We start from the raw sequence: 25,375 nt of genomic DNA on the forward strand, positions 1-25,375 counted from the left end.
TAGAGCTGTTATAATGATCCCCCCCTCTTTTACTTCTTGCTCCTATTACCATGTCTTCCTAATGTCCCATCCCAATCCTTTATCCTGAGGAGAGAGGTAGAACACAGAGAAGAGTATGTATTATTCCACGTGTGGGGACAGAGCATGGGAAAGAGGAGAGAAAGGTGCTAGTATGAACTGGGCCTAAGTCATGCCTCTAGGAGTCCAACTCTGTCTAAAAACCAAGGCAATCCCAAGCATGCCCAGATGGTATTGCCCAGACAAGGGTATTTAATATCAATAATATATAATTAGGAAAGGGAGTTGAGCAGAGTGGGTAAGTGTGTGAACTCTAGTCAAACTGCGCAAGCTCAAACTCTGGCTTTAAAAGGTCCTTGCTGCATCTCTCTGCCTCAACTCCTTCGATGCTAGAACGGATATAAAAGTAGTACTTCCCTCAAGGGGTCCTTATGAGGACCCATAGAGATAATACATATATGGCGTATTTCCCGGCATAAGAGGAGCCCTTCGTAAATGTTAAATATTGAGTGGCTACTGAGTCCCAGGTGCTCTCCCTCAATCATGTGCTTTGGTAAATACAACAGTGTTCTGAGGCAGCTATGATTATCTTCATGTTAATAGAAAAGACTCAGGGAATTTAAATAACTTTTCTATATACCATTTTTTTTGTGGCCAACTTGACCTTCTCAGAGCCTCTGATCCCCAACACAAAGAGGAATCAAACTAGGTCAAGACTGTGAGAGCAGGTTCATAGTGCTCATCTCTGAATCTTCATCTGAACCTTTAGTACCAGAACCAAGACAGCACTGGTCCCTTTTCTTGAAGTGAAACACAGTGCCCAAATAATAATGGTAACAACTTGGTGTATCAGCTCTTAGTGCCCATTTTGTAGATGAGAAAAACTGACGACCCCCAAAATTATGTGACTCTATCCATGCTATAGGGTCCCAGTCATGCCACTGTTCCTAATGGCAAACCTCACGCTCTATCCATGATACTGCCATGCCTTTTTTCTTTCGGAGAGTATTGGTTGGCACTGCCCCAAATTTGAAGATGCTTCTTCAAAAGATCCTTCTGAATTCTTGCCAAAGTGGGCCACAAAGAAGAAAAGAAAGTGCATTCTACCTTGCCTGCTCCCCGAGGTGTAGGGAAAGTTGGTTTCAAATGTCCAGGGAGGAATATTTTTACCATCTTTCTGCCAAGAGATGTTATCAATGAAAGTATTCAGTGTCTAGGAAAAATCACAGCCTGTGAATAGTTTAACTTACAGGCTTTTCACAAAGATAAAGCCTGGTTATCTACGCTGCGCGGCTCATTTCTGTTGCAAAGACGCAACCACTTGCTTTTCCTAAATATTTGAGAAGAAAAATCTTTGTGAAGAGACACTGGGGCTTTCTTCATGCCCAGCTGACAAACAGAATTGCAAATGTTACTTTTTGTGGTTTGAGGGTGCAGAGGGCCACCTGGACCCAGGGATCTCGGAGGCAGGCTGGGTGCTCCACTTTGTGTGGACCGTGCATAAACATTGAGAAATGCAAGCATCCCCCACGTTGCTACTTTTACGATGTTGTTTGTCATGTGAGATAACTCCTGCCTCCTGGGCTGTATGCTTGCCTAGCCTCCATCAGGAGAAAGGAGAGAGATGGGAGACTAAGGGTTGAGAGCAAACTAGACCTTGACACAGTTTATATAGATGTTTGGGTCCTTGGCAGAGTCAGTATCTATTACAGCCAGCATATGGGGGCTTGTAACAGTTAGCAGTGGGCACGGAGGCCAAATAAACCACAAAGTTGCACTTTAGCCCTGTATATTCAAGAGTATAAATTTAGCCCTGATACTGTGTTAAAGATGATACCATATGGAAATAACTTTACACGATGGTTTAACAACTTCCGTCGTAAATGCTTAGAAAAGGAATCTTCTGAGTAGCTTACAGGATCTCAGGGGAAACTCTTCTACTTTTTCAAAAACTGAAAAGGGTTGTGGGATGGACACTGTGCTTTGGAACAAAGATGGTATAGTTTTCTGGAGCTTCCTTTATCCTTCTGGGAACCCAGTCTCAGTGCCTGGACTTTCCTGGTGGACAGTCCCAACAATGCCCATTCTAAGAAGCGGTGTTTCCTGTGCTGAAAGCCATGTGGAATTAAAAAAGAAAAGAAAGGAAAAGAAAAAGTGCTATCTTCCTTCCTTCTAAAGGCATTACCTGTGAAGTTCTGGACTGTGATGAAGACATTTATCTTCCTTATGCTTCCATTTCCTTTTTTTCCTCCTTAAGCACAGCTAATTAGGATCATTGAAAAAACGTCATGATGGACTAGAGCTCTGGAATTTTGTTATTCTCTTACCACTTCTCTCTCTCTCTCTCTCTTTCTTTCTTTTTGGAGAGGTGGAGGGAGGGACAGAGGGAGAGAGAGAATCTCAAGCAGATTCCTCAACAAGATCAGAGCCCAACGTGGGGCTTGATCTCATGACCCTGAGATCATGACCTGAGCCAAAATCAAGAACTGAACACTCAACTGACTGAATGCCCCAGGCACCTCAGTTTCTCTTTCTTTCCACAAAGAAAATCGAATGGAAGTGTTAGCCATGAGAACTTCATACTGATTTACATGCATTTCCTTCCACCCCTGAATATTTGTTATGTATGGGGATATAAACATACCGTAGCTCTGTGTTTTCCATTTCCTCCGTAAATAGCATTCTCTGCCTTCAGAAATCATCAAGAATTTGTATATGGTTCCATCACTAACATTTTTTTTATTATGGTCATTTTCTTGGACTCGATGTTACCAGGTTAACCTAATCAACAGGTACTGGCAGCAATTGATTTTGTTATATGCAGCGTTTATGTGTGAAGTAACCACAATTTCGGTTTGGTTTATGAAATACTAGTCTATTACATGGTTGTGAAAATTTGCTTCCCCAACAAGAATACGTCAAGGTTATGTTCACCTTTCTTCTTCTTCTTCTTCTTTTTTTTTTTCAGGCTCAGAAATCCTGGATAGAAAGAGCATTTTATAAAAGAGAATGTGTTCACATCATACCCAGCACCAAAGACCCCCATAGGTAATCTTGCTGTTTCTATAATGAAGTGAGAACACAGAGTAGCAATTATGGGAACAGAACTACAATAGTAATCACTATCCATTGCAAGGGAACCAATGTCAAAGATTTTTATTTTTTATATTTGCTGGGCATCTCTATAACAATCTTCTATGTAATTACCCCACATCATATACCATGCCTGTGGTTAATTCTCTGAGAGCCTGTACAAAATAACAGATACCCCACTGGGAAAGAATTAATCACCGTCTATAAGTGGGTTATATGTATTTTTAGTGTGGTTACTGATTTTTTTTTCTAAGTATTTCATCAAAATGCTTAGTTTGTACCAACATTCTCTGCTATAATGAAAAAGAGCTTTTTAAACAAAAGACTCCTGGCAGATTACTGACTAGACTGCTGACCAGCAGATTTCTGTCCGAGCATGTTTTTAGTATCCTACTTACCTTACCTTTAGTATTCTCCTTACCTCCCTCATTTTGCCTTAAAAGATATGAGGTAAGAAGCATTTGGGATGCAGTAAATGTGAATGTCTAGAAATGCCTTTATGAAAAGACAATGTAACCAAGTGATTTAAAGATGTTATTTATTTATTTGACAGACAGAGATCACAAGTAGGCAGAGAGGCAGGCAGAGAGAGAGAGAGGAGGAAGCAGGCTCCTTGCTGAGCAGAGAGCCCGATGCTCAATGCTCGATCCCAGGACTCTGGGATCATGACCTGAGCCGAAGGCAGAGGCTTTAACCCACTGAGCCACCCAGGCACCCCACAATTTAAAATACAGTCTGTAGCGTCATATAGACTAGCTGTGTAACCTTGGGCATGTTTCCTAACCTTCTAAACTGCAATATTTAATTCAAAAAATGAATGTGATCATCATTAGTATTTAATAAGTGATAACTATGTGTCAGTATTTTTACTAACAGTTGTAATAGTGGTACAAGTCTGAAGGATATGTACCAGTATTATTACTAATGTTTCAATAGTGGCAGTGGGAAAGTATAAAGGCCGCTTCCATGATGTGAAGATTGAATTTTGTTTAACATCAAAATATCTTGTGAATAATATTTTCATTGTTTCTTTGGGAACACTTCAGCTGTAGGTTTTTATTCCCAGAATTGGGCATTTGACAGTGAATGTCAGTTGGGGAAAGACAAGTTAGGTTGTGTCTCACGTCTGAGTGAGAGTCCTTATTTAAATGTGCATGTTAAAATTCCCCCCTCAAAGCCGTGCAGTGGCTTTCATGCAAGATTTGATAGATGGGAGAAGTGAAAGGTAGAAAAATCTGTAGGGCTTTTGTTCGCAGGTTCCGATCCTGAACAATATGGCAGGTCTGAGGGGGGGGTGGAGAAGACTGGGAGGCATGTTATAGCTTCTCCAGCTAAAGGAAAATGAGGAGGGGCAGAAAAGACAATTCATATGGCAAGTAAATCCTGAGTTCACTATTTGCCTCATACAGCCACATCATGGGATTCTGCCGGAGCTGCCGGAGAGCTGACTGGCTGGCTTCGGTCTGTCGATGTCTCCTGCGGGTCGTCCTAAGTGTGTGCTCCAATCATGGCAGGGACAAGGGATTCACCTTGACCTCTTCTGTTGCAGGTGTTGCTGTGGGCGTCTGATCGGCCAACATGTGGGCCTCACTCCCAGTATCTCCGTTCTTCAGAATGAGAAAAATGAGAGTCGCATCTCCCGAAATGACATCCAGTCCGAGAAGTGGTCCATCAGCAAGCACACACAGCTCAGCCCGACGGATGCTTTTGGGACCATTGAGTTCCAAGGAGGTGGCCATTCCAACAAAGCCATGGTAATCAGAAACCCATTCAGTCGCTTCCCAAATTCTTCCTCATGTCTCGTGAAGGAGAGGAGAAGAACCAGAAATGTAGCCTTTGGGCTTGATCCCACATCTGCCCGATCCCGGCTGGGCAGAGGGCTCTGATGACCTTGGCCCTGTGCCTCTCTGGTCTCCTCCGTAGAATGGGAGAAAGAAAAGCTCCCTCCCAGGATTTTTTAAATAATTAGTATGGTTACTGGACACAGTGACTGTTGTTATAAATAATAGTAACAAGTAGCTTTCTACAGTGACCCACTGTTTATACTGTTACTCTCTGGGTCTCATCCCTTAGGGCATGTTTTTCTGTCTCCTTTGGTTAAAAAAAAAAAAAAAATTCTTACCTTTAGGTTTCTGTTTTGTTCTGTCGGTAACTAGCATTTCTTTCAGTTCAAGGTAGAAATGATCATCCCAGACTGTCCTACCAGAAATCTTGCCATCTAAAGCGAGTGCGTTTGCTCCAAGCAGCTGTGTCCAATAATGAGCTCGGGAGAAGCGCTCCATATGAGAAGCGTTTTGTTTGGAACAGAGGCTTTAGGAAATAATACAAATTTTACTTCTAAGAGTTGTCGCTTCTAAATTGCAGCTTTCATCATGAACCTCTCCCTACTTGGCCGACAGATTTTTTTCCAGAACAGTACACCATATGTTTTCGGAAATTCTAGAAATGCCCTATTTCAACAAGCTTGCTTCCAACAGAGAGCGTTAGTTGAGGGCGGACCAGTGGCTGTTCTCAGGCACACCGTGAAGATTTCCGAGTTTGGAGAGGAAATTTTGCTTAGAGCAGCATACTGCAAAATGCAAGGGAAGTCACTTCACACTAGTCACAGGCAAAAAATGGGGGAAAAGCCACCTCTCTCCCCTCTCATCTCTCCTCCCCTTTCTCTCTATTCCCCTACTCCTGCAGGATTTTGTTTCCCATGAATGACTGATTGAGTTATTCTCATCGTTTTTCCCTAAGAAAATCAGTCCAGAGCTATACATTAGAGTAAGAACAGTTTTGAGCAATGTATTGGGAAGAAAAGGATGCCATGTGCAGCCCCCCAGTAAGGCCTGGGGGAAAAGGTGGCCTGTGGGGGGAGGTAGATAGTCTTGGCCCCCACAGAACCAAGGGCAGTGGAAATTTGGCAATGTCCCCATCCACCCAGGGGATGTATTTCCCTACACAAAGTCATTCAAATCCCCAGCTCAGCACAGTTCCCATTCCCAGTATGAGACTGAACCATATACACTGGGGATCCTCTAGACCCATGCATTAATTAAAAGCCATCTAAGTTTATCCTTTGAGAAAAGTGCTGCAAAAAGAAAGAAAGAAAAAAAAAAGAAAGGAAAAGAAAGGAAAGGTATGGAAATGGATCCATGAGGGGCCAAAGTTTTCAGCTGGAGATGAGACTGTGATAATGCTGAGAATGAAGTGCCCCCCTCCCCTCCCCATGAGAGAACAGGCCACAGATGAGGAAGTGGCTTAGTGGACGGTGATCATCGTGGAGTGGTCCACCCAGTGACATCATAGGGCGCTTGAATGGTGCCCACGAGCTCTGTGCCGCACACCGCACAGCTGATATATGTGTATATTATGACATTTGGCAGTAGAAGAAAAACTTGAAGAGGCAACTCTTCTGCTCTGCTCTGGGAGTGTGAATATGTATGATGTTGAACTCCCATAGCCCTCCCCAAACCCCACATAGCTCTGTGAAACCCAGAACTATCTGTCGGCCGTCAGGTCAGGAAAGGTCAGGTATAGGATTGTAGATCCCCGTGTAAAATGAAAATGTAGGCCCCCAGCTGGGGAAGGGAAAGCAATCCCCCATTCCCACAGCTGACAACCCCAACTCACAGTAGACAGGCAACGATCCAGGGAATGACTGTCTCTGTCGTGGGACCTGCTCGGGATCTGGTGTGGGTGAAATTTTCCAGCAAGTCACCTAGGAAACACACTATGACCTGGGCAGCCTAAGATGGGGACAGCTACTTCCTTCTCTGTCCCTAAATGCTACAGGGAATACACCCAACCCTACCCCTATCCTCAGGGGCACTCAGGTCCCAGTCAGTGATGAAGCACAAACCCCTTTGCTGCCCCAGGTGACATTGGGATGGGAAGGCTGGACCGGCAGGGACATGGGAGGTGGGAGTGGGTGACTGAGATCCCTTGTCCCAGGGAGGCAGCAGGAAGGGTTGGGATGTGGGACCATGGACCACGTGTGAGCTGAGGTCCCAAGCCCTCTGCACATGCTCTCCCGTCCCATCCGACTTCACGTGCAAAACACAGATTCAAGGATAAAACTGTTAAGGACCTCAAGACAGCAGGTGCAGAGCATTAGACTAAGCACTGCCTTTCTGAGCAGTGTGACCATGAAGCTGGCCCTCAGATTAGGTCTTCATGTCCTTGATGGTCTCCTAGCAGACTCCATGAGGAGAAACCTTTCTTTTAGAGTCTTATCAGCCAAACGAGGGCCAGTTTTCTTTCTTCTTCTTCTTCTTCTTTTTTTTCTTTTCGTACAACCAAATATTTAGTCAGTGAGAGTTGCTCCTACCCAGAGACAATGAACATTTTGTCCACTTTGAATACCCGGCCTCGAGTTATTCTGATTCTCCTGTCTAGACCAAGGGGCGGGGCTGACAGCAGGTCAGATGTCTGGCTTTGTCCGGCAGGATGGTGGTTTTGTGCGAACGCGGGCCTCCCTTACTTCCTGTCCTCTCCAACGAACTGGCATGCAGTTTGGACAAAGGGAAAAATCAGCAACTACTGTCTGTTAAAGAATGTCAGTCAGTCTTCAGATGGGGAAGGCGTGGCTAAGTGTTCACCATGGTTGAAGGGAAACAGGTCAGCTAACTTGATGTCTTTGATCCATGTTCCAGACAAGAATATTTGAAAGTTGAGATGATTTTTAGCAAAGTGGGCAAAAAACTTCTAGAGGGCAGATCAATTTTGCATTTTTTTTTAAATTATACATATAACATTAATTTTTATCTTCAAGACAGCCCAAAATGAGGCATTTGGGTCTTCAAAGTGCCATTGTGGTCTGGACACGTTGTGAGGTAGAATCCACCGGAGTTTGGTAGAAGGTTCAGTTGGAGAAAAGAGAATCTTTATTAAAATGTGGTGGGCCATAGAGAAACCATATCTGCTCGGAAACATTATGTCGATGTGGCTTCCCCTGAAGTACAGCATGACGTCCCAGAGCTTCAGTCACCAAAAACGCTGGAGAGATTGATACGGTGGTTCTATGCTTGGACGATCGCAATGACCTTGGGCTACTACAGATGCCCGTGGCCGAGAATCGCCCTCAATGGTCTGGGTTGGAACCTGAGAATTTGAAGCATTTTTAAAAATTAGCCAGCTTATTCTATTCAGCCGGACTTACAAAGTACTAAGTAATCTCACCCTCTCCACCTGTTTCATAGACGAGGCGACCAGAGCCCAGAGAAGTTAAATTCTTTTCCAAGAGTTACTCGGTTATTCAATGACATAGATAATTCTTGAACTGGGGCCTCTCTGGACTTGCCGTCAGTTCTGTGTCTTCTCTGTCCTGTGTGCTTGGTATTGACTATAAGACATGTTTTGAAGGGAAGCTAATTACTATTCTATTCTAGCTCTCTTGTAAGGGTTTTGAAAACTTTGCAGTAGAATTAGAAAATTACCGTTATTTGATGAGGTTAATTAAACTCAAAAGCTACGAGCAGGAGGAGGTCTTTGTAAAATTACATCCTAGGTTAATGGGACCATTTTCCAAGCTTTTCCCAGCACTTTGTGGTGTCCTGTCCTCAATCCCCAGGCTTGACAAGCCTGGGAACTTGCGATAGCCCTGGATCCAGCATCCCGCTCGCTTCACAGAGAAATCTGGACCCAGGCAGGAGACACCCCCACAGCTGACAGTGGGTGAGGGATCCTCACTCCCTTCTGTTCTCGGCACCGAGCCAGGCCCTACCAAACTGCATGCCCCAAATGCCATTCCTGGGCTACTGGGGGACCCGGCAGTTCATGCAGTCGCCTCCTAAACGTGAGAATATGAGGACCAAGGAAGAAGATGATCAGATACTAAAGCTCTGGGTTAGACCTTGTCTTAGTAGAATGAGTTCTCGGTAACCTTTTAAAACTGACTTAGAGAGATGCGGCCCCACAGCAGACGTCCGGCCCTCCCTCTCTCAAAGACTCTTCTTTATCTGGGGCTACGGCTGCAGGTTCTTTAGAAAACGGGGCAGGGTGGGACTCGAGTGTACAGAATCTTCTTTGCTACTAATCGTCTCTTCCAATGAATGCTGAGCTGACTTGTGGACCAGGTAAGTAGAACCTAATTAAGGGCTTGTATTTAAACCTCTCAAGTCGTTCACATAATTATCTTCAGGTTTTCCCTTGCTATTCACTGTTTATTAGATCAGGTTGAGCCCCCTGATTACAGTTTTTATTATAATTTAGGTAATTGTTCCTCTGTCTCATTGTCACACTTAAAGCTCTAACTGTTGAGTCCGCTCGAGTGAAAGCCTCATTCTCTGAGCATGGCCGGTGGGAGGACTGGGGTGGGAGGATGTTTCCGGGGGTGGGGAGTCCATTGGCAAAGTGGGCAAAAGACTTCTAGAGGGCAGATCAATTAACGTCATCTATGATCGTACGCTCTTCAAACGTTTTGGGATGGAATTTGATTTTTTTTAATTGTCTGTTTTTGAATTATGCCAATTTAATCTGGGACTCATCACTGACTGACACATACCAAATAGGAAATTAAATGAAATCCATTTCACCGAACAAAACAATTAATCATTAGACGTTGGCTAACTAGGCAGCTTTCCATAAGCGTGGTAAGGTATTTGAGGGGTTTGGTGTTTGTTCCATTGATTTCTACTTTCTACCTTTTAATCTTTAGGCTACTGAATTTACAGTACCTTTGGGAGGGCTGTCTGAAACAGAGATTAAAACTAGAATATGTCACTGAAACTTCTGGATCCAATCATAGACCTATAGGAAAGGAAGGAAAGAACCAACCCTCCTGCAGGAAACACATCTTGCCTTTAAAAGATTCCCATCTCTTTGCCTCTAGAAAATTTTATGCTAAATAATTCTGGCAGAAAATATAGAGAGTACCCTTACTCTGACCTATTTATATGTTCAGTGGAGTTTGATATTTCTAAACCTTTGGCTCTGACTTCTCAGCCAGCAGCTATCACCTGGACGTACCTGGTATTTAACACTGAGGAATCACAAAAACAATGTAGACTAAATTCCAGCGGCATTTTTCACTTCCAACGTTTTGTGGGTTGACACACTGGGAATGTGATAACCAGTGACACCACACATCTGCTCTCCGAGTGTTTTCCTTCTAGGGAGCTTTCACATACACGGAACCACCATCCGTGTGAAACTCTTGCTGCAAAACTCACAGCTCCAGGGGCTTAGGAAGCTGGTGTCAGCAAAATCATCTAGCAGTCTGACCCGACGCGTCGTCCTTGGCCACAGCTTCAGTGAAATGTGCTCATTTAAAGATGTGGCTACAAAGAATTAAAAAAATGAAATGATGCTTATCACATTTCTCAAAAGAAAGGAAAATGGGCCAAATGTCCCCCTACAGCCTTGGAAGAAAAGCATTCAAAATAAGTGTTCAGATAGTTCGCAGTGGTCTTACCACTCGTCCAAGCAAGCACTACGGACCAACCCCAATGGATAATTTCCCGAATTAAAGATGGCGTCACAGGACCAGGAAGAGAATTTACCGTTTCCAGGATTTACTCCAGATTTATCATTCTGCAGTTCTTTTAGAATTTTCATTTAAAAAGCCGTGCAATGTTACCGGGGTCAAAATTGAGGCCTGCAGAGGTGACTCATTCGTCATCACAGCCAAATTATCCCACCAACTCTCCAGTTCAGAATTCCAATCCAGTCCAGAATTTTTAATTATATTTTAATTAAACAACCCCAGGCTGTTCTAAGTTGTAATGGCGATCCCTCACACACATGCATGGGCGCACACACACACGCACACCAGCCTTTCTTTGCCCACCCTGGGTGTTACAAAGGCAGAACCATATTGTCTGGTCTCTGACGCACCTGTGACCTCCAAGTGTAGTACAGAGTGAGGCCGCGGGTAAAGTCAAGTCCTGTTCTGATGAGTGAATAGTGACATTTCTACTGACTTGGCGGGAAGAGTAGCTTTAGAAAAAACTTCTGTGAAGTCACCTGCTACCCAGAAAGACCTTTAGCATCAGGCAGAATAAAAACTCAGGCTTCAGCTACCAAAGCCCTGTGCCCCTGGAGCAAAAGAAACCCCTAGTTTTCTCTCAAAGTCTCACAAAATTTAATTCATGAGTTTGTGGTTCGGAACTCAAAATGTGTGTTCTTTGTGAAAATCACACTATATGCCCCCAGAGCACCTAAGAACAGATCCAATAGGACAATTTCAACCAGAGCAAACTCCTATTTTATATAGAAATTTCTCGAAGTGCTATCTGGATGTCATTAGCTCATCACACAGGCTTCCTGCTACAGGCAGGGGTGCTAATGATAGAAAAGAAAAGGAGATTATTCTAGGCCTGGGCAACTTATTTGAGCTCCGTTTATCTCTAGAAATGATACAATGAGCGACTAAGGGCATGTGGGCGAAGGAGGGGCTAGGCAGCCCAGGGCAAAAGTAGCATTTTTGCTCTTGACAGGTACTTTCATGTAGATAAAACCTGCACCAGTCACTCCTCTAGGTAACTCAGAACCGAGAAACAAATTGCTCCTTTAACCCATCTGCTGAAGAGTTAAAGGCAACGTATTTGTTGTAGGCAGAAGCCATTTATAAGGTGAGTGTAGCCTTCATTCAGTTTTCATGTATTGGTACGTATTGGTTTTTCTACCATACTGGTCATTTTCCACAATTTAGTCCTCACGGTGTCCTGTGAGGTGGTCGGGATCACCCCCATTTCACAAGCGAAGGTGTGCAAATTGGCCAAATGACTTACAGTGCCCATACCTGATGATAGTGTGATGCTGCTCGTGATTAGAAAATCCATAAATGGAAGCACGCCTCGCTGTATCAGAGTACCGCCCAGGTGACAAAATGTAGTATCCACATCAGGAAGGTTTCTTGTTATTTGTAAGGTGATCCCTTAGCAGTCAATGAGCTCACAGGTGGACAGTCAAAACTGCTTATCTTGACAACCAAAATAGCTCCAAATTTCCAGTCACATTGACCACTTATTAATTGCTCTGGGGACAACCATTTATGACCTTGAAGCTGCTGATTTGGCACATGAGTTAGCTATTATAAGCTCCTGGAGAGTTCCTGACTAACCTGCTTTTTATGGGTGTAAAATCATAATTTTAAAAATTGACATCTTCAGATCATCGTTAAGTATCATTTTATCCGTTTGTCTTAATTAGCCTCTTACCCCCCAAATCATTGGAGTTACTAAACCATGACAATAACAAAAACGATTAATGGATTCCTTTAAATTCTTCCTTTAAAAAGAAATCCTGCCTCTTATTCTCCAGGGGATTAGGTCATTGGCGGTCATTTGGGTCACTGAAAATAGCTGTGTTTTCTTATTTATTGTCACCTGAGTAATTCCTTCGGTATCTCTCCCGTTTCCCTCACTGAGTTTCATGTAAAATATTGAGTGATCTTTCTATCCTTTGGCACAATGAGAAACACAAAACACCACTTAGAATATTTGGTCTGAGGAAGAGTTGTAATCCTTCCTTCTCGGGTGGTCCCTGGGAAGCTAGTCAGAAATGCCAAACCACAGGCCCCACCCCAGCCCTACCGGACCAGAAGCTCTATTTTTGACAGGGTCCCCGGGAGAGTTGTGCGCATTAAATTCTGAGAGGCACAGCTCCACCGAGAGTTTCTGCAGCAGCATTGGTTTTAATCATGAACTAGATGAGTGGTTGATTATTAGCTAGCTCGGAGGTCCCAGCCACTCACTTTCTCTGGCTCTCACTGTCCTTCCCTGTAAAGCAGAAGAATTGAACCCAATGATTTATAGTTCCCATGATTGCTAAGATACTTCTAAGTTCCCTTCCATTTCTAAGATTGACTACTTCATAGCCAATATGAAAGTTTTATCGAAAATCACGGTCAGGGGCGCCTGGGTGGCTCAGTGGGTTAAAGCGTCTGCCTTCGGCTCAGGTCATGATCCCAGGATCCTGGGATCGAGCCCCGCATCGGGTTCTCTGCTCAGCAGGGAGCCTGCTTCCTCCTCTCTCTCTCTGCCTACCTCTCTGCCTACTTGAAATCTCTGTCTGTCAAATCAATCAATCAATCAATCAATCACGGTCAGGTCAACATGGTCCCTGCCCTCAAATATCTTGCAACCTGGGCAGATAAAACGGACAAGTGCAAGAAACAACCGGGAAAAAAAAATCCAGTTGGGTTGGGTGGAGAGATACGCTGCATGGATAAGAGCTTGCATTCTCAGGGAAAGTCAGGTGAAGCCTTTGATGGAGGAGAATGATTTCTGTACACAAGATAGGGGTGAATTGGGTATTCTAGGACTTAGGGAACAGCACTAGCCAAATGCAGAGAGAAGTGGGGAAACACCTCTAGGTGGGATCAGGCCAAAGTGGAGAGGACCAGGACAGGCAGCAGGAGAGTTTACATACACTGTAGCACTTTGGACTGAGAAACAGTGGGATCAAAAAGGAGCTGGAGAAAGAACTCTGTTGAGGTCTTGGTGAGGGCATGGGGTTGAGAAGCCTGTTGGAGGCTGCTGCATCATTAGAACTTTGAGACTGCTTCTAGGCGAAAGAAAAGGAGAAGAAGGGAGGGGCATTTTTAGTTTGAAGTCAAGAGCAAGGACTCTAGAGTCAGCAAACCTGGGCTATGGACCCTGTCATCACCACGAACTGTCAGTTGAACTTGAGAACCTGATGGATCGTTTCTGTCCCCCAGCAGTGAAATGTGGATGATACCAACCTCCTCATTACTGGGGGGAATCATAATATATAAGCTGGGGCACAGTAAATACAAAAAGGTCTTGGTTTGGGGTTTGGGAGGGGTGGTTCTTAGTAGAATTAAGAAATTGAGAGCAGAAAAAAAAATATATGAAGAAGGTCTACCAGCAGTGTGACCTTACACAGACTGGACAGCAAGTGCCTCTGTTTCCCCATCTATAAGACAGAGCTGGGGACAAGGTGATCCAAGGTCATTCAATCCCTAGTAAAGCACTCAGAGTAACAAGACTTCTGTGATCACAAGCAAGCTTCTCTTAACTAGGAAAAAGATTAGGCTGCTTCAAAAGGAATTTTAACAAATTCAGTAGGTTTCTTTTGTTGTTTTATTTTTTTTCTTTTTGATCACTTTCCTGGGTTCTTTTTTCTTTTTTGAAGGCAGAAGAGGGTAAAGGAGAGAACAGTAACTTAGAAAGCATTTTTTTTTTCAACCATCTCCTACACTAAGCATTTTGGGTTTGTATGATTTGGAAGCCTTGGGAGTCCCAGTCCTAATTTATTTCACTAAATACCCCTTTTTAGAATGAGTCAACATGACATAAATTCAATTCAGCAGGGCCGCCGAATTTTAACTACTCAAATGGCGTAGATGCGGTATTCAGGTGAAGAAAAGATTTTATTCTTTCATCTTATAGCATCTATTATCCAAGGTTTTCCTTAGGGTCACTCAGCGAGTTCATAAATACAATAGAGATGATAGCATAGCCTTTATTGAAGAAATACTGTACTTGCTTCTACGGCCGCTATGCCCACTCTTCACCCCAAAGCTCTTTGCGTGGCATGAAAACGCACATCGTTATTGAAAACTTCTGTGGATGTGTATCAGAAAGGTCTTGCCCACTGCAGGAAAGTTTGTGCACAAAAGATGCCACTTCTACTATTATTCTGTTGGTATAATGTACTTAGCTAAAATTGCCGACCCTGACCCTTTCCATTCTGGAATTGATTGTTGCTACGTAGATTAATTTAATAGAGAATTAGCTTATTAATTCCAATACCTCTTTAGATTTCTGGTCTGTGTATGTAGGAAACGTTAGTCTTTGGCATTTCTTGATGATACAGTTTATGTTGTCAGGCTGCGCTCATTTTTTCTGCGATGCGGCCTCACAGTCCAGCTAAATCTATTTAAAATGCATTTTAACAAAAGAATTGACATAATTTCTGAGGGTTTTGCAACCACGGGGTCTCCTAGATCCAAAAATATTGCAATAAATGGTCACCTCCTGCATAAGCTCATTTGTGTGTACATCCAAAAGCGTATGTGTGCACGATTACACGTCGTTCGGTTTTTCTGTGGTTGTGCTACTTCAACATTAATACTTGACAAATCCCAAAGTTAATCAGTACCTTTCTCTCCTCTCCCACACAGCATACAGACTTGAGAATGCTTTCATGTGGATAACTTCCACCCAATTCAATGTGCTGTAGTTCTAGCCCTTCCCACCGTAAATTAGACCGTATCATCATTTTATATTCTACACCCAGTGCTTTTTTTAGATTTGCTGCGTATTTGTTAATTTCTTCGTTAGTGATTCTTCCTTGTGTCCCAGATCATCCATTGGGGATCGTGCAATTTCTCCCTGCTATATATATTTTAAAATTTCCTTCAGGGACGTCTGCTAGAGATAAATTCTGTTTGGGTAGTCTGAAAATGTCTATAATTTGCTCTCATCTTTGGAAGATATTTTCGCTGAATAAAGAATTTTACACTGATGGGTAATTCCTCTTGGCACATTGCAGACACTGGCTTGTGGCACCCATTTTTGCTGTTGAGGAATAGACCTTCTTTCTTACAGAAGATTCCTTCGTAGGTGATTTGTCTTATTTTCTAGAAGATTTTGAAGGTTTTTTAAATTTCCCTCCCTTTGGTGTTCTCTGTGAGGCGTCTCTGAGTTGTGTGGTTTTTGTTGTTTTTTTTTTTTTTTAATTTATCCTGCTTGGGATTCATGGACGTTCCTGGATTTGAGACTCTGTATCATTCAACATTTCTAAGAAATTGCCAGCCAGCGTCTTTTTGAGTATTGCTTCTTGCCCATTATTTCTTTTAGTTCCATCTAGCACACATATCATCTCCTCCAAAGTTTTCAGTTTTGCTTCTGTTTTTAATTCCTTTGTCTCTCTAGGCTGCCTCTGGTCATTTTCTCTGGACCTATCATTAGTGTGTCTAATCTGTAGCTTAATTTTTCTATCGTATTTTTCTTTAAATTATTACTTTTTTATTTCTCAGTGTTGCTTTTGATTCTTTTTCAAAAGGATTGGTCATTCCCTATAGTCTGTTGTTCCTTACTGATACATTCAATAATCTCATTTGTGTTTTTAACATATTAAATATAACATATATATAAATAATATAAAATTTCTTTAATACAAACATATTATATATAGCTATTTTATAATTTCTGAATATTTCAGTGTCTTTGAGGGTCTTATTCTGCTACCTGTTATTTCTTTCGGTCTTTCCAGCATATTGCTGGATTTCCTTATGTGAGATGTGATTCTATTTTTTTCTTTACTATGAAATGTTTATTTTCCTGTGGATACTCTCCAAGCTCTGGATTGAGGACTTATTCCTCCACAGGGGATTTGCATGTGTTTCTGCTGAGTATCCGGAGCCATTACCCAACCAGATCCATTTAAAATCAAATACTCTGGTATTTTTCAAGCCACACTGAGAGTGTGAATGTGGATCAAAGCCTTCGTGAGGGCCCCCTGGTTTATAAATAATCAGAGGGGAAATTTTTCCCCATCCACTCAGAATCAAGGTAGAAGCAGGCAGGCTTCCTTTCTCTCTTGTGTACATCAAACTTCTGCTCACTTGTGTTTTCCTTACACTTGAGAATGGAGCCCTTTGAAGTATCCCAGTTTACATGGGGTTTCCCCGTTAAACTTGTCCATACTGCGTAAAGCCGGTAAAGCAGGTTCCCACATCTGCCAGGGTTTAGGAGAAGCTCTCATGTCCAAAGCCTGCTTTGGTCCTTCCTTGTCTCCTGAGGTTCCAGCTTCTACTTTGTTTGGGAATCTGAATATTGGCCCTTTTCATGCCCGCTCAGCAATGCATTTCAGAAGGCTTTCAGATATATTTGCCCAATATTTCAGTTGTTTCCACCTAAATGGAAAAGTCTTTATATAATTAAAATGAGACCTAAGTGAGTATGTATGTGCGTAGATACGTGCTTCTCTTTGTATGTATTTGTAGCATTTCATTTGCATATACTTAGTATACTTATTTCTAGATGCATCTGTTAATACCTTGAAACCTGATATATACTTTAATTTTTTGTATTATTCTATAAGAATGATTGGCATGCCTTTTGTCACTTGTCTTCTTTAAGAAATATTTAGTGTGCAGGGGCACCTGGGTGGCTCAATGAGTTAAACCTCTGCTTTCGGCTCAAGTCATGATCCCAGGGTGCTGGGATCGAGCCCCGCATCGGGCGTCTGCTCAGTGGGGAGCCTGCTTCCCCCCCTTCTCTGCCTGCTTCTCTGCCTACTTGTGATCTCTCTCTGCCAAATAAATAAACAAAATCTTTTAAAAAGAAGAAATATTTAGTGTGCAGTATTATAGATTAAATAAATGTGATCAGCTGTTACCATGTTTTAAAATTCTCCTTACAGTAGGTAGAACTGCAGAATGTTTCCAAACCGCTCAGACTACCAGGGTCACAGAAACCAGTGATGTCTAGGCCCAGTCGGTGTCACTGGGGAAAGTTACATTTTAGAAATGTAACTTTTAGAACACTGAACCATTTTAAAGTTCGTAATAAATCACAATTTCAAGAAAACCTTTAAAAGTGATGGATCGCTTCATCAAACAAGGACTCTCTTGGTGAAGAAAATGATTTGCCTTTTTTCAAAAGTCGGATTTCATATGCGAGGTTTTCTTCAAGTACTGGACACGGTGTTGCAATCAGAAAGCTAAGCAACAACCCCCCCACCCCCACCCCCCCAGTCCAACCCAGGCAGCCCTGCCCTGTCTCCCTAACCGGTGGCCCTTCTTCTTCCAGTACGTGCGAGTGTCCTTCGATACAAAACCTGATCTCCTTCTGCACCTGATGACCAAGGAATGGCAGCTGGAGCTTCCCAAGCTTCTCATCTCCGTGCACGGGGGCCTGCAGAACTTCGAACTCCAGCCAAAACTCAAGCAAGTCTTCGGGAAGGGGCTCATCAAAGCGGCCATGACCACCGGAGCGTGGATCTTCACGGGAGGCGTTAACACAGGTAACTGGAAGTGGGACAGGGAAGGGCAAGCTAAGGCCGCGGGGGTGCTGGCATTTTCTCCTAAGGCTCAGTATATGTGTATTCCCCCATCTCTTCTCTCATCCTGGCGGGTCCTTTAGCCTCTGATTCTTCTTCTGCTCTCCTCGACCAGCCTGATAACCACACAGGCAGTTCTCAACCACGAGGGATCAGTTACACCTGGGAAACAGGTTGGGATATTTAATACTCGACTCCACAGAATTTGTAAACCTGACTAATGGAATTTCGCAGGATACTTTCAATCCCTCAGGTTGCCAGATAAGTATCCGGTAATTTTTTTAAAGAATAACCTTTGCTCTAAATTGGAAGCTCGCATCTGATCTTGAAGCGATTTTCAGCTAGGTGCAAATAGCTTTCATGGTTGTAAAATGCCCGTTACATCTGGGACATAAATTGTGACAGCAAAATCTGGAGTACTGTTTGTTTATTATTTAAAATAGTTTATTAAATCAGCTCTATACCCAATAGAAGACACATCACGCTCTGATTTCCAAATATTTTTTTTTTCTCCTGCCAGGTTAGTTTCTCTACATTGTGATGCAGGTAGGCTGTCAAATCAATTCTCACAAGCCCGCTCACAGTTAAGTGCTTACATGTAGCACATTATTAATGTGCAGCAGATAATGGAATGGATGCCTGTAAATTGCTTTGCCGTATTTCCCCCAGCCTGAGTCAGAAGGGCCGATTGGAAATGCACAAGGAAGACTGAAGCACGTTCATTTAAACTTGTTTCAAGACTCTAAGTCTGGGCATCCCACACACATTTGGAATTGGGGAAGATTCAGCATAACCCTGGGCTAACTAATTTTAGATAAGAGGTTATCTCAGTACTGTTTATTCATTTGTGTGCAATTTGGGAAATATTGCAGCAACCCCCATGCTTGGAATTCTCCCCGATACCTAGAATTTATGAACATCCAGCCTGTGACTGCACAGGCACATTTCCGCGAGGGATGCTGCTCACGGCCCACACTCATCACTGTTTGGTGAATTCCTGACTCAGTCCGACCTGGTCTTACAGTGACCTGCCCAGTCAGTACTGTTTATTTGGTAGTCATCAAATACCCACAGAGCAATCATCTCTCAGTGGCTGTTAAGCCTTTAGGCGCCAGCTTTCATTCCGTGTCGCGGCCTCATTCACGCGTGATCATTCAACCTTTTGCCCTCCTGGCGTCCCTGCCCCTCACTGCAGACCCACTACAAGGTTTCTGAAAGTTCAAAAGAAACTCTTAACAATCTTCTGTTTCTGGGAACGCGGAACGTCCTTTATTACTTTTTTTTCTTTCATGAGATGCTCCCAGTATCAAAAGAAAAAGTTATAGCGTGAATACTGTAAACCAAATAGTTCATCTCTGCCTCACCCCAGGCTACTGCTCAGTCCAGTACCCAAAGTCGGGTTCTAATGGTGGCATCTCAGGTTAGGTAGGAGGCAATGGTAGGATTGTGGCTGACTGAGGGCAGGCCATGAGGATAAACTTGTCCTTGATAGGCCCTGAAAGGAGTTTTGCGTATAAATAGCAGGGAGGAAATGAACACTGATATTCCCAGCTTAATTCTTGCATTTGCTTTTCCTTTGCTTTTTTTTTTGGTCACCATTACTCTGTCTTAGAAGATCCCTAGATAAGCTCCCGAGTGAAATTGATATTCTTATTTATCGACACTGCCAGCATGGCTCAATATGGATTAATGCTATTTACCCTCTTTTATTTGATTTTTTTTTTTTTTTAAGTAGGGTCTTGGGGCACCTGGGTAGCTCAGTGGTTTTAGCCTCTGCCTTCGGTTCAGGTCATGATCTCAGGGTCCTGGGATCAAACCCTGCATCGGGCTCTCTGCTCAGCAAGGAGGCTGCTTCCCCCTCTCTCTGCCTGCCTCTCTGTCTACTTGTGATCTCTTTCTCTCTCTGCCAAATAAATAAATAAAATCTTAAAAAAAAAGGAGGGTCTTTCTGTTTGCTCTTATGACATGATTCACATGTGTCTCCTCTCCCGGGATGAAATTGCCTGGGGCGTTCTGTGTGCTCTGTCCGTTCCCTGCAGTGTTGGAGCCCTTACTCAGTTCTAGCACCTGAGACACGTGAAGGTGAAGTAAGGTGCTGACCGGCCCCAGCCTGCCCCACGGGGAGTTTTACCCTCGTGTGTGATTGCGACTCTCAGAAGAATATGTTACTAACATACCGAGCGATTCAAGAAATGCCAACTGCAGTCCTACTCAAAGGGAGAGAAAAATCAAATCCAACTCATATTTCCTGTAGGAGATGGCACTACATGTGAATTTTTCCTTGAGGAATGGGTAGAATTGAGATAAGTGGACACAACTTTCCTTAGAGAATATAATTTACATCTTCTATAAAAATGATTTGAGAAGGAGGTTAATAGATTAGAAATTGCGTCTTCTTTCAATGCAGCTTATCTTCATTAAAATACAAGAGATGGGTTCCCTGCCATCTTGTAAACTGAATTTTTTCACTTTTAACTATGGCGAGGAAGGCCACGGTGTTGGAGAAGGCCATTACGAGAGAAGAGGGAAAACAATTAGAATGATGAAGCTAAAAAGCTGTATTTTCAACATCAATTTTCGGAAGAATATGCCAAGGTTTTCTTTCGAAGTAGGGTCTCCACATGATGTGTCAGTAAATAGGAAGATGAAATCAAGGTTAACAAAATCTGATCCAAGTAGCTATTCTATTTGAATGACTCTAACTTAGACACAAACTGTAGCATAGATTTCGTATAATATTCTGTATGGTGCTTTTGAGAGGATATGCTCATGGTATCGGTTCTCAGCCATACTAATACCATTATACTTACAGTACAAGAAAAAGCCCTAAGTTTAAAGAATTATATTTGTTTTGTTTTTTAAGACATTGGATGCTTTTAAATTGTTTTTTCCTTAGGCAAAAAAGAACTTAAAGTCAAATGAGAAACCCATGTCTAGAGTTCGTATGAACGTCCCACAAATATATCTGACATCAGAGCCACAAATTTATGTTCTGTTCTGAACATCTGTGTAGAAATGTGTTAAAATTTTATATTCAATGCATTTAGACTCATAAGACACATTTATCGCAATTTCCTTTAGAACAATGGAGAATAATTGCTTTAAAAGAAAGAATAATTAGTTCTTTTTCCTCTCAGGTGTTATTCGCCATGTTGGAGACGCCTTAAAGGACCATGCATCCAAGTCTCGAGGGAAGATATGTACCATAGGCATCGCCCCCTGGGGAATTGTGGAAAACCAGGAGGACCTGATTGGAAGAGATGTAAGTCCTAGAAACTGCCCCGGTCTGTGACTTCTCCTAGAGTGCCTATCGAAAGAGTAAGATAAAATTAGAACTCAGAATACACAAAATTATAATAGTCTTTTGGTCCCCACCTCCCAAAAAGGAATTCATGTGAGGAATAATTTATTGGAAGGCCATGTATTTTCCAAAATCTACCTATATAAACTCCAACCTCAGTTCTTATGATCAGAAAGATCCTAAGTAAGACTTAGGAACTACCCTCTTGGTTTGAATCAAGTGACAGTCTTTCCTCACCCATCAAATCTTGTGAGTGCTGTTGGCACAGTTCGATTGAGATTAATGAACACCAGGTCACATCAAGCAACATGAGCTCATCGACTGCCACATTACATGGGGACCTTCACGCCCCCAAGTCTCCCAAGTCTCCTTATTGAGTGCCCTTCAGCTAGCTCAGGAAAGCTACAGGAGAAGATTCTTTCCATTCAAGCTGTGGTTTCCTCAGTTGGCCTTTCATGTGCTGAATGCTTGGGTAAGGAGCAGGCACAGTTGCATTCTTGATTTCCCACTCAGAAATTCCTCAGAAGCTTTTGACCAAACTCAGAAAGCTGCTGACCTCTCTTTCCTTCTCTCAGGTCCAGAGCCACACGCTGACTGATCAGTCAGTTTTTGCCAGAGAGAACTTGTTTTTTCCGAGTCACCATCTTTCTTCTGTTTCTTCTAAGTCCTGCTTTTGTTTTGCTTTGTTTTGTTTTGTTTATCACCTACAGATTATTCCCAACCTCCTTGGGAGGGTTTTCTCTCCTACGATCCACCAGACTTCTTCCCCTATATATAAACACTTCTCAAAATTCCAATGGATAGGAATTGTAGTTAAACTATATGTAATTGCCATACTTTACTCACGGCTTTTTCCCCATAATTTTTATAATTAATTATGGATCATTGCACCTTTGCTTAAGGTTAATATACTCTTCCCTTCCAGATCAAGACACCGTAGGATGTAACAGATGTGCTCAGTGGTTTTTCCAAGTTCCATGAGGTCTGTCTGAACCGAAAACTGAGAGCTTGAGAATTAACTGGTCTTAAGTTGCTCCTTCTATTGCATAGCAATACAGCAAAACCATCTTATTTTAATATAGCACAGCCTCTGCAGTTTTTAATACAAGGCAAAATTCTTTGAGTAAGAAAAAAATCAAACATCATGAAATGCAATAAAACACTCTTTAAATCCTTCAGGACCTTTAAGTGGATAAGAAGCATCCTTATCAATGCTACACCTGTAGAAACACTAATTTATCTAGAAAACATGGGGTAAGAAATGAGATATTAATTTTATCAGTGTAATAGTCTCTTAACTAGAATTTGCTGGCTGTTTTATATCACACACAACTTGATTGTCTCAAGCAGCAATTTCCAAAGTGATATGTAGACAGAACTGACTGGAAAAACAAGCATGGCTAATTTTTTTTTTTTTTTTTTTAGAGTATGTGGAATTAGTCTTTGATGAAGTATACTTGGGTTAATGCTTTCCTCAGATTCCGAGCTGGCTTTGAAGTTGATGTTGAACTAGAATAAGTGCATTTTATTAGCAAACGACTTAATTATTTAAAAATGTTGTGATGATTCAGAAGTTGTTTTTAAATGTTCATGGCTTCAGGATCTCTATTGTAAACCTGAGTTACTATTATTTAGGTGGTTTTTTTTTGTTTGTTTTTTGTTTTTGTTTTTGTTTTTTTTTGGCGGTGGGGGGAACCACTTTGGAACCTTCTTATTCAGATGAACTATAAATGAATGGAAGCTGGTGATTTCATTATTCAAATAGGGTGACCAAATAATGACCTCAGTTGCCTAAACATTTGCAGACAATGCTGACCTACTGCCTTTCTGTGTCATTTTGTGTGTCTTGGAAATTCTGTGTGAGTGCAGACAGACAGGGCTTCTGCTACATTCCCTTGCCTTGCTGAGTTGAAAGAATGACCCCTGATTCCTCTCCAGTTTGAGCTCCTTTCCTCTGATTTCACCTGCTCTCGCGCTCCTCCTTTTTATTCTTAATTTCTTTCTACCCATATTTCTTCCCAGTTTTATGCCAATAGGAACTTCCATAGGCCTATGCCAGTGGGTCTTAGTTGCATTGCCTGACTTCCCAATGAAAAAATTTAGTCCTGATCCCCATGCACAGGGCAGAAGGAGCCACTCGTGCTCAGTAAAATGTTCACAGACGTTCTCCCCGCTCACAAGGGCTAATAGAGGCAAACCGTGGCTCACGAAGGGCCAGGTGAACCTGCAGAGACCATCGAGGAAAGGATTGACATTGACAGATTATAAAAAGCACAGGAAAAACAGTTGCATTTTACTTTCTGGATAAACCTTTGACCAAGAGCTATTGAATTTCAACCCCTCTGGTTCAAAGCCCTGTCCCCCACCAAACTCGAAGAGTCGGAATGTGCATAGGGTTTCCAGGCTCCCGTAGAGCAATGGAATTTGTTCTTCACATTCTAAATTACTTGGACCAAAAGTGTTGTTTTTTGGTGTACAGGATTTAGGGCATAGTTTGAGGGAAATTTTTATATGTGTTCACTCTGTGAACTCGTAGTGGTATGTATAGTGGTGAATGTGGTGAATGTGGTGCTATGTCGTCACAAAAAGAAATATTTGAATATAAGATTAGTGGTCACTCTTGAGAGTCCGCCTAAAAACCATGGAAGTAGAAGTGTTATCTGGTGAACTTCTTAAGTAGTTACACGAATTTTCATAGCTAGCCTCATTTAGTGCCGTCTGTCCTTTTCCGTCCATTTTATATAGTCAAACTTACAGTAATAAGCATCAAGAAAATAAACCTGAGAGCATCCGACATGAGGTAGCAGAGAAAAAAACTAACGTATTATTAAAGCTCTTCAGCACTTTAGAATTCTATCGGAATTCATTTATTTAAAAAAAAGTAATTGTATTTTTGCTCTGGTCTATGGCCGTATTCCAGAATAAGGTTGAAGCAGCACAAAATAAATGTCAAGGGAAATCGAAGAAACTTACATGGAAATAAAAATGTAAGGGTAAAAGAAAGGCTCCATTTCTTATGCCTAATATTTTATTACAGTAGATTTATTTCCAAGCAGATAGAATATAAAGATCCTTTTATTTCTGTGGGGATGACTCTCCAATGGGCACTTTCAGAAGCCAAACAATCAAGTAGTTCTATAGTTATTTTATCGGTAGAAGTGGTAGACACAGCAGTTACTATCCTTCCTAGCATGGATTGTCCCTTTGGAATGGCACTATAAAGGCAAAGACTAGTCCTACACATAAAAAAAAAAAAAAAAAAAAAAAGAGTTAATTTTCCCTTGGGTCTGCTTCCAGATATTCTGAAGCACCTACCTCCTTTCCAGTCTTATCTCTTAGCCAGACTTCAGCTGAGACTTTAAAAATATTGGGCATGTATCTTTGGCTTCTCAGAGCTCAACTTAGAGCCACATGTGTAGCAGGTGCTCAGGAAATGCCGATGAAGAAAGACTGGGCACGATGAAATTCAGGCTACAAGGAAAATTAATGTTATAGAAAAAAAATGAAATGATACCTCTTACCTAGTTGACAACTTTAACACAATTTTATCTCCATGTACATTCCCAAGCTTGATCCTACTTTAGTAACTATAATGAAAGCATTTTTTAATCAAGCATCAAAATACAAAACTGCTTTCTTATGTAGCAACTCAAGGTGGGAGGTGAATGGTGAAGCTTCATGTTGGATATGGGGACAAAGAAGAAGGGAATGAGAACAGGCTTTTCTGTAACCCCTTTGAGAGATGCATGATCCACCCAAATGAGTCATGAACTAGCCGTGGTTCTTTAAATTTAAATCTCTTCTACTCTGTTTAATCAGACCTCCAGTTACTAGATCAAAACAACAGAATTTCATGAGAAATAATGTTATGAATACTGAGATGGTAATAATTTTTGCTCTGCCGTGAAACGTGAAAATAAATATAGTTCAGATGTCTAGTTTTAATACTCCTCTGTGATTTCTCCATATGATTCCTACTGCCCATTCCTTTATTACAACCCATGA

At 42.1% G+C, this 25,375-nt stretch overlaps 1 protein-coding gene across 2 annotated transcripts in view; it reads left to right on the forward strand.

The window, feature by feature from the left end:
* Positions 1-25,375, forward strand: part of TRPM3 (transient receptor potential cation channel subfamily M member 3) — a 495,097-nt gene that overhangs the window by 240,532 nt on the left and 229,190 nt on the right. For both annotated transcript variants that reach the window (XM_046022643.1, XM_046022644.1), the window contains exons 2-5: positions 2,987-3,066; positions 4,661-4,865; positions 17,820-18,033; positions 21,207-21,331. In XM_046022643.1, coding sequence (XP_045878599.1) covers positions 2,987-3,066; positions 4,661-4,865; positions 17,820-18,033; positions 21,207-21,331 — 624 coding nt within the window. The remainder of the gene's footprint in view (positions 1-2,986; positions 3,067-4,660; positions 4,866-17,819; positions 18,034-21,206; positions 21,332-25,375) is intronic.

The sequence above is a fragment of the Meles meles genome, chromosome 11, assembly GCF_922984935.1.
Source record: "Meles meles chromosome 11, mMelMel3.1 paternal haplotype, whole genome shotgun sequence".
NCBI classification, from domain to species: Eukaryota; Metazoa; Chordata; class Mammalia; order Carnivora; family Mustelidae; genus Meles; species Meles meles.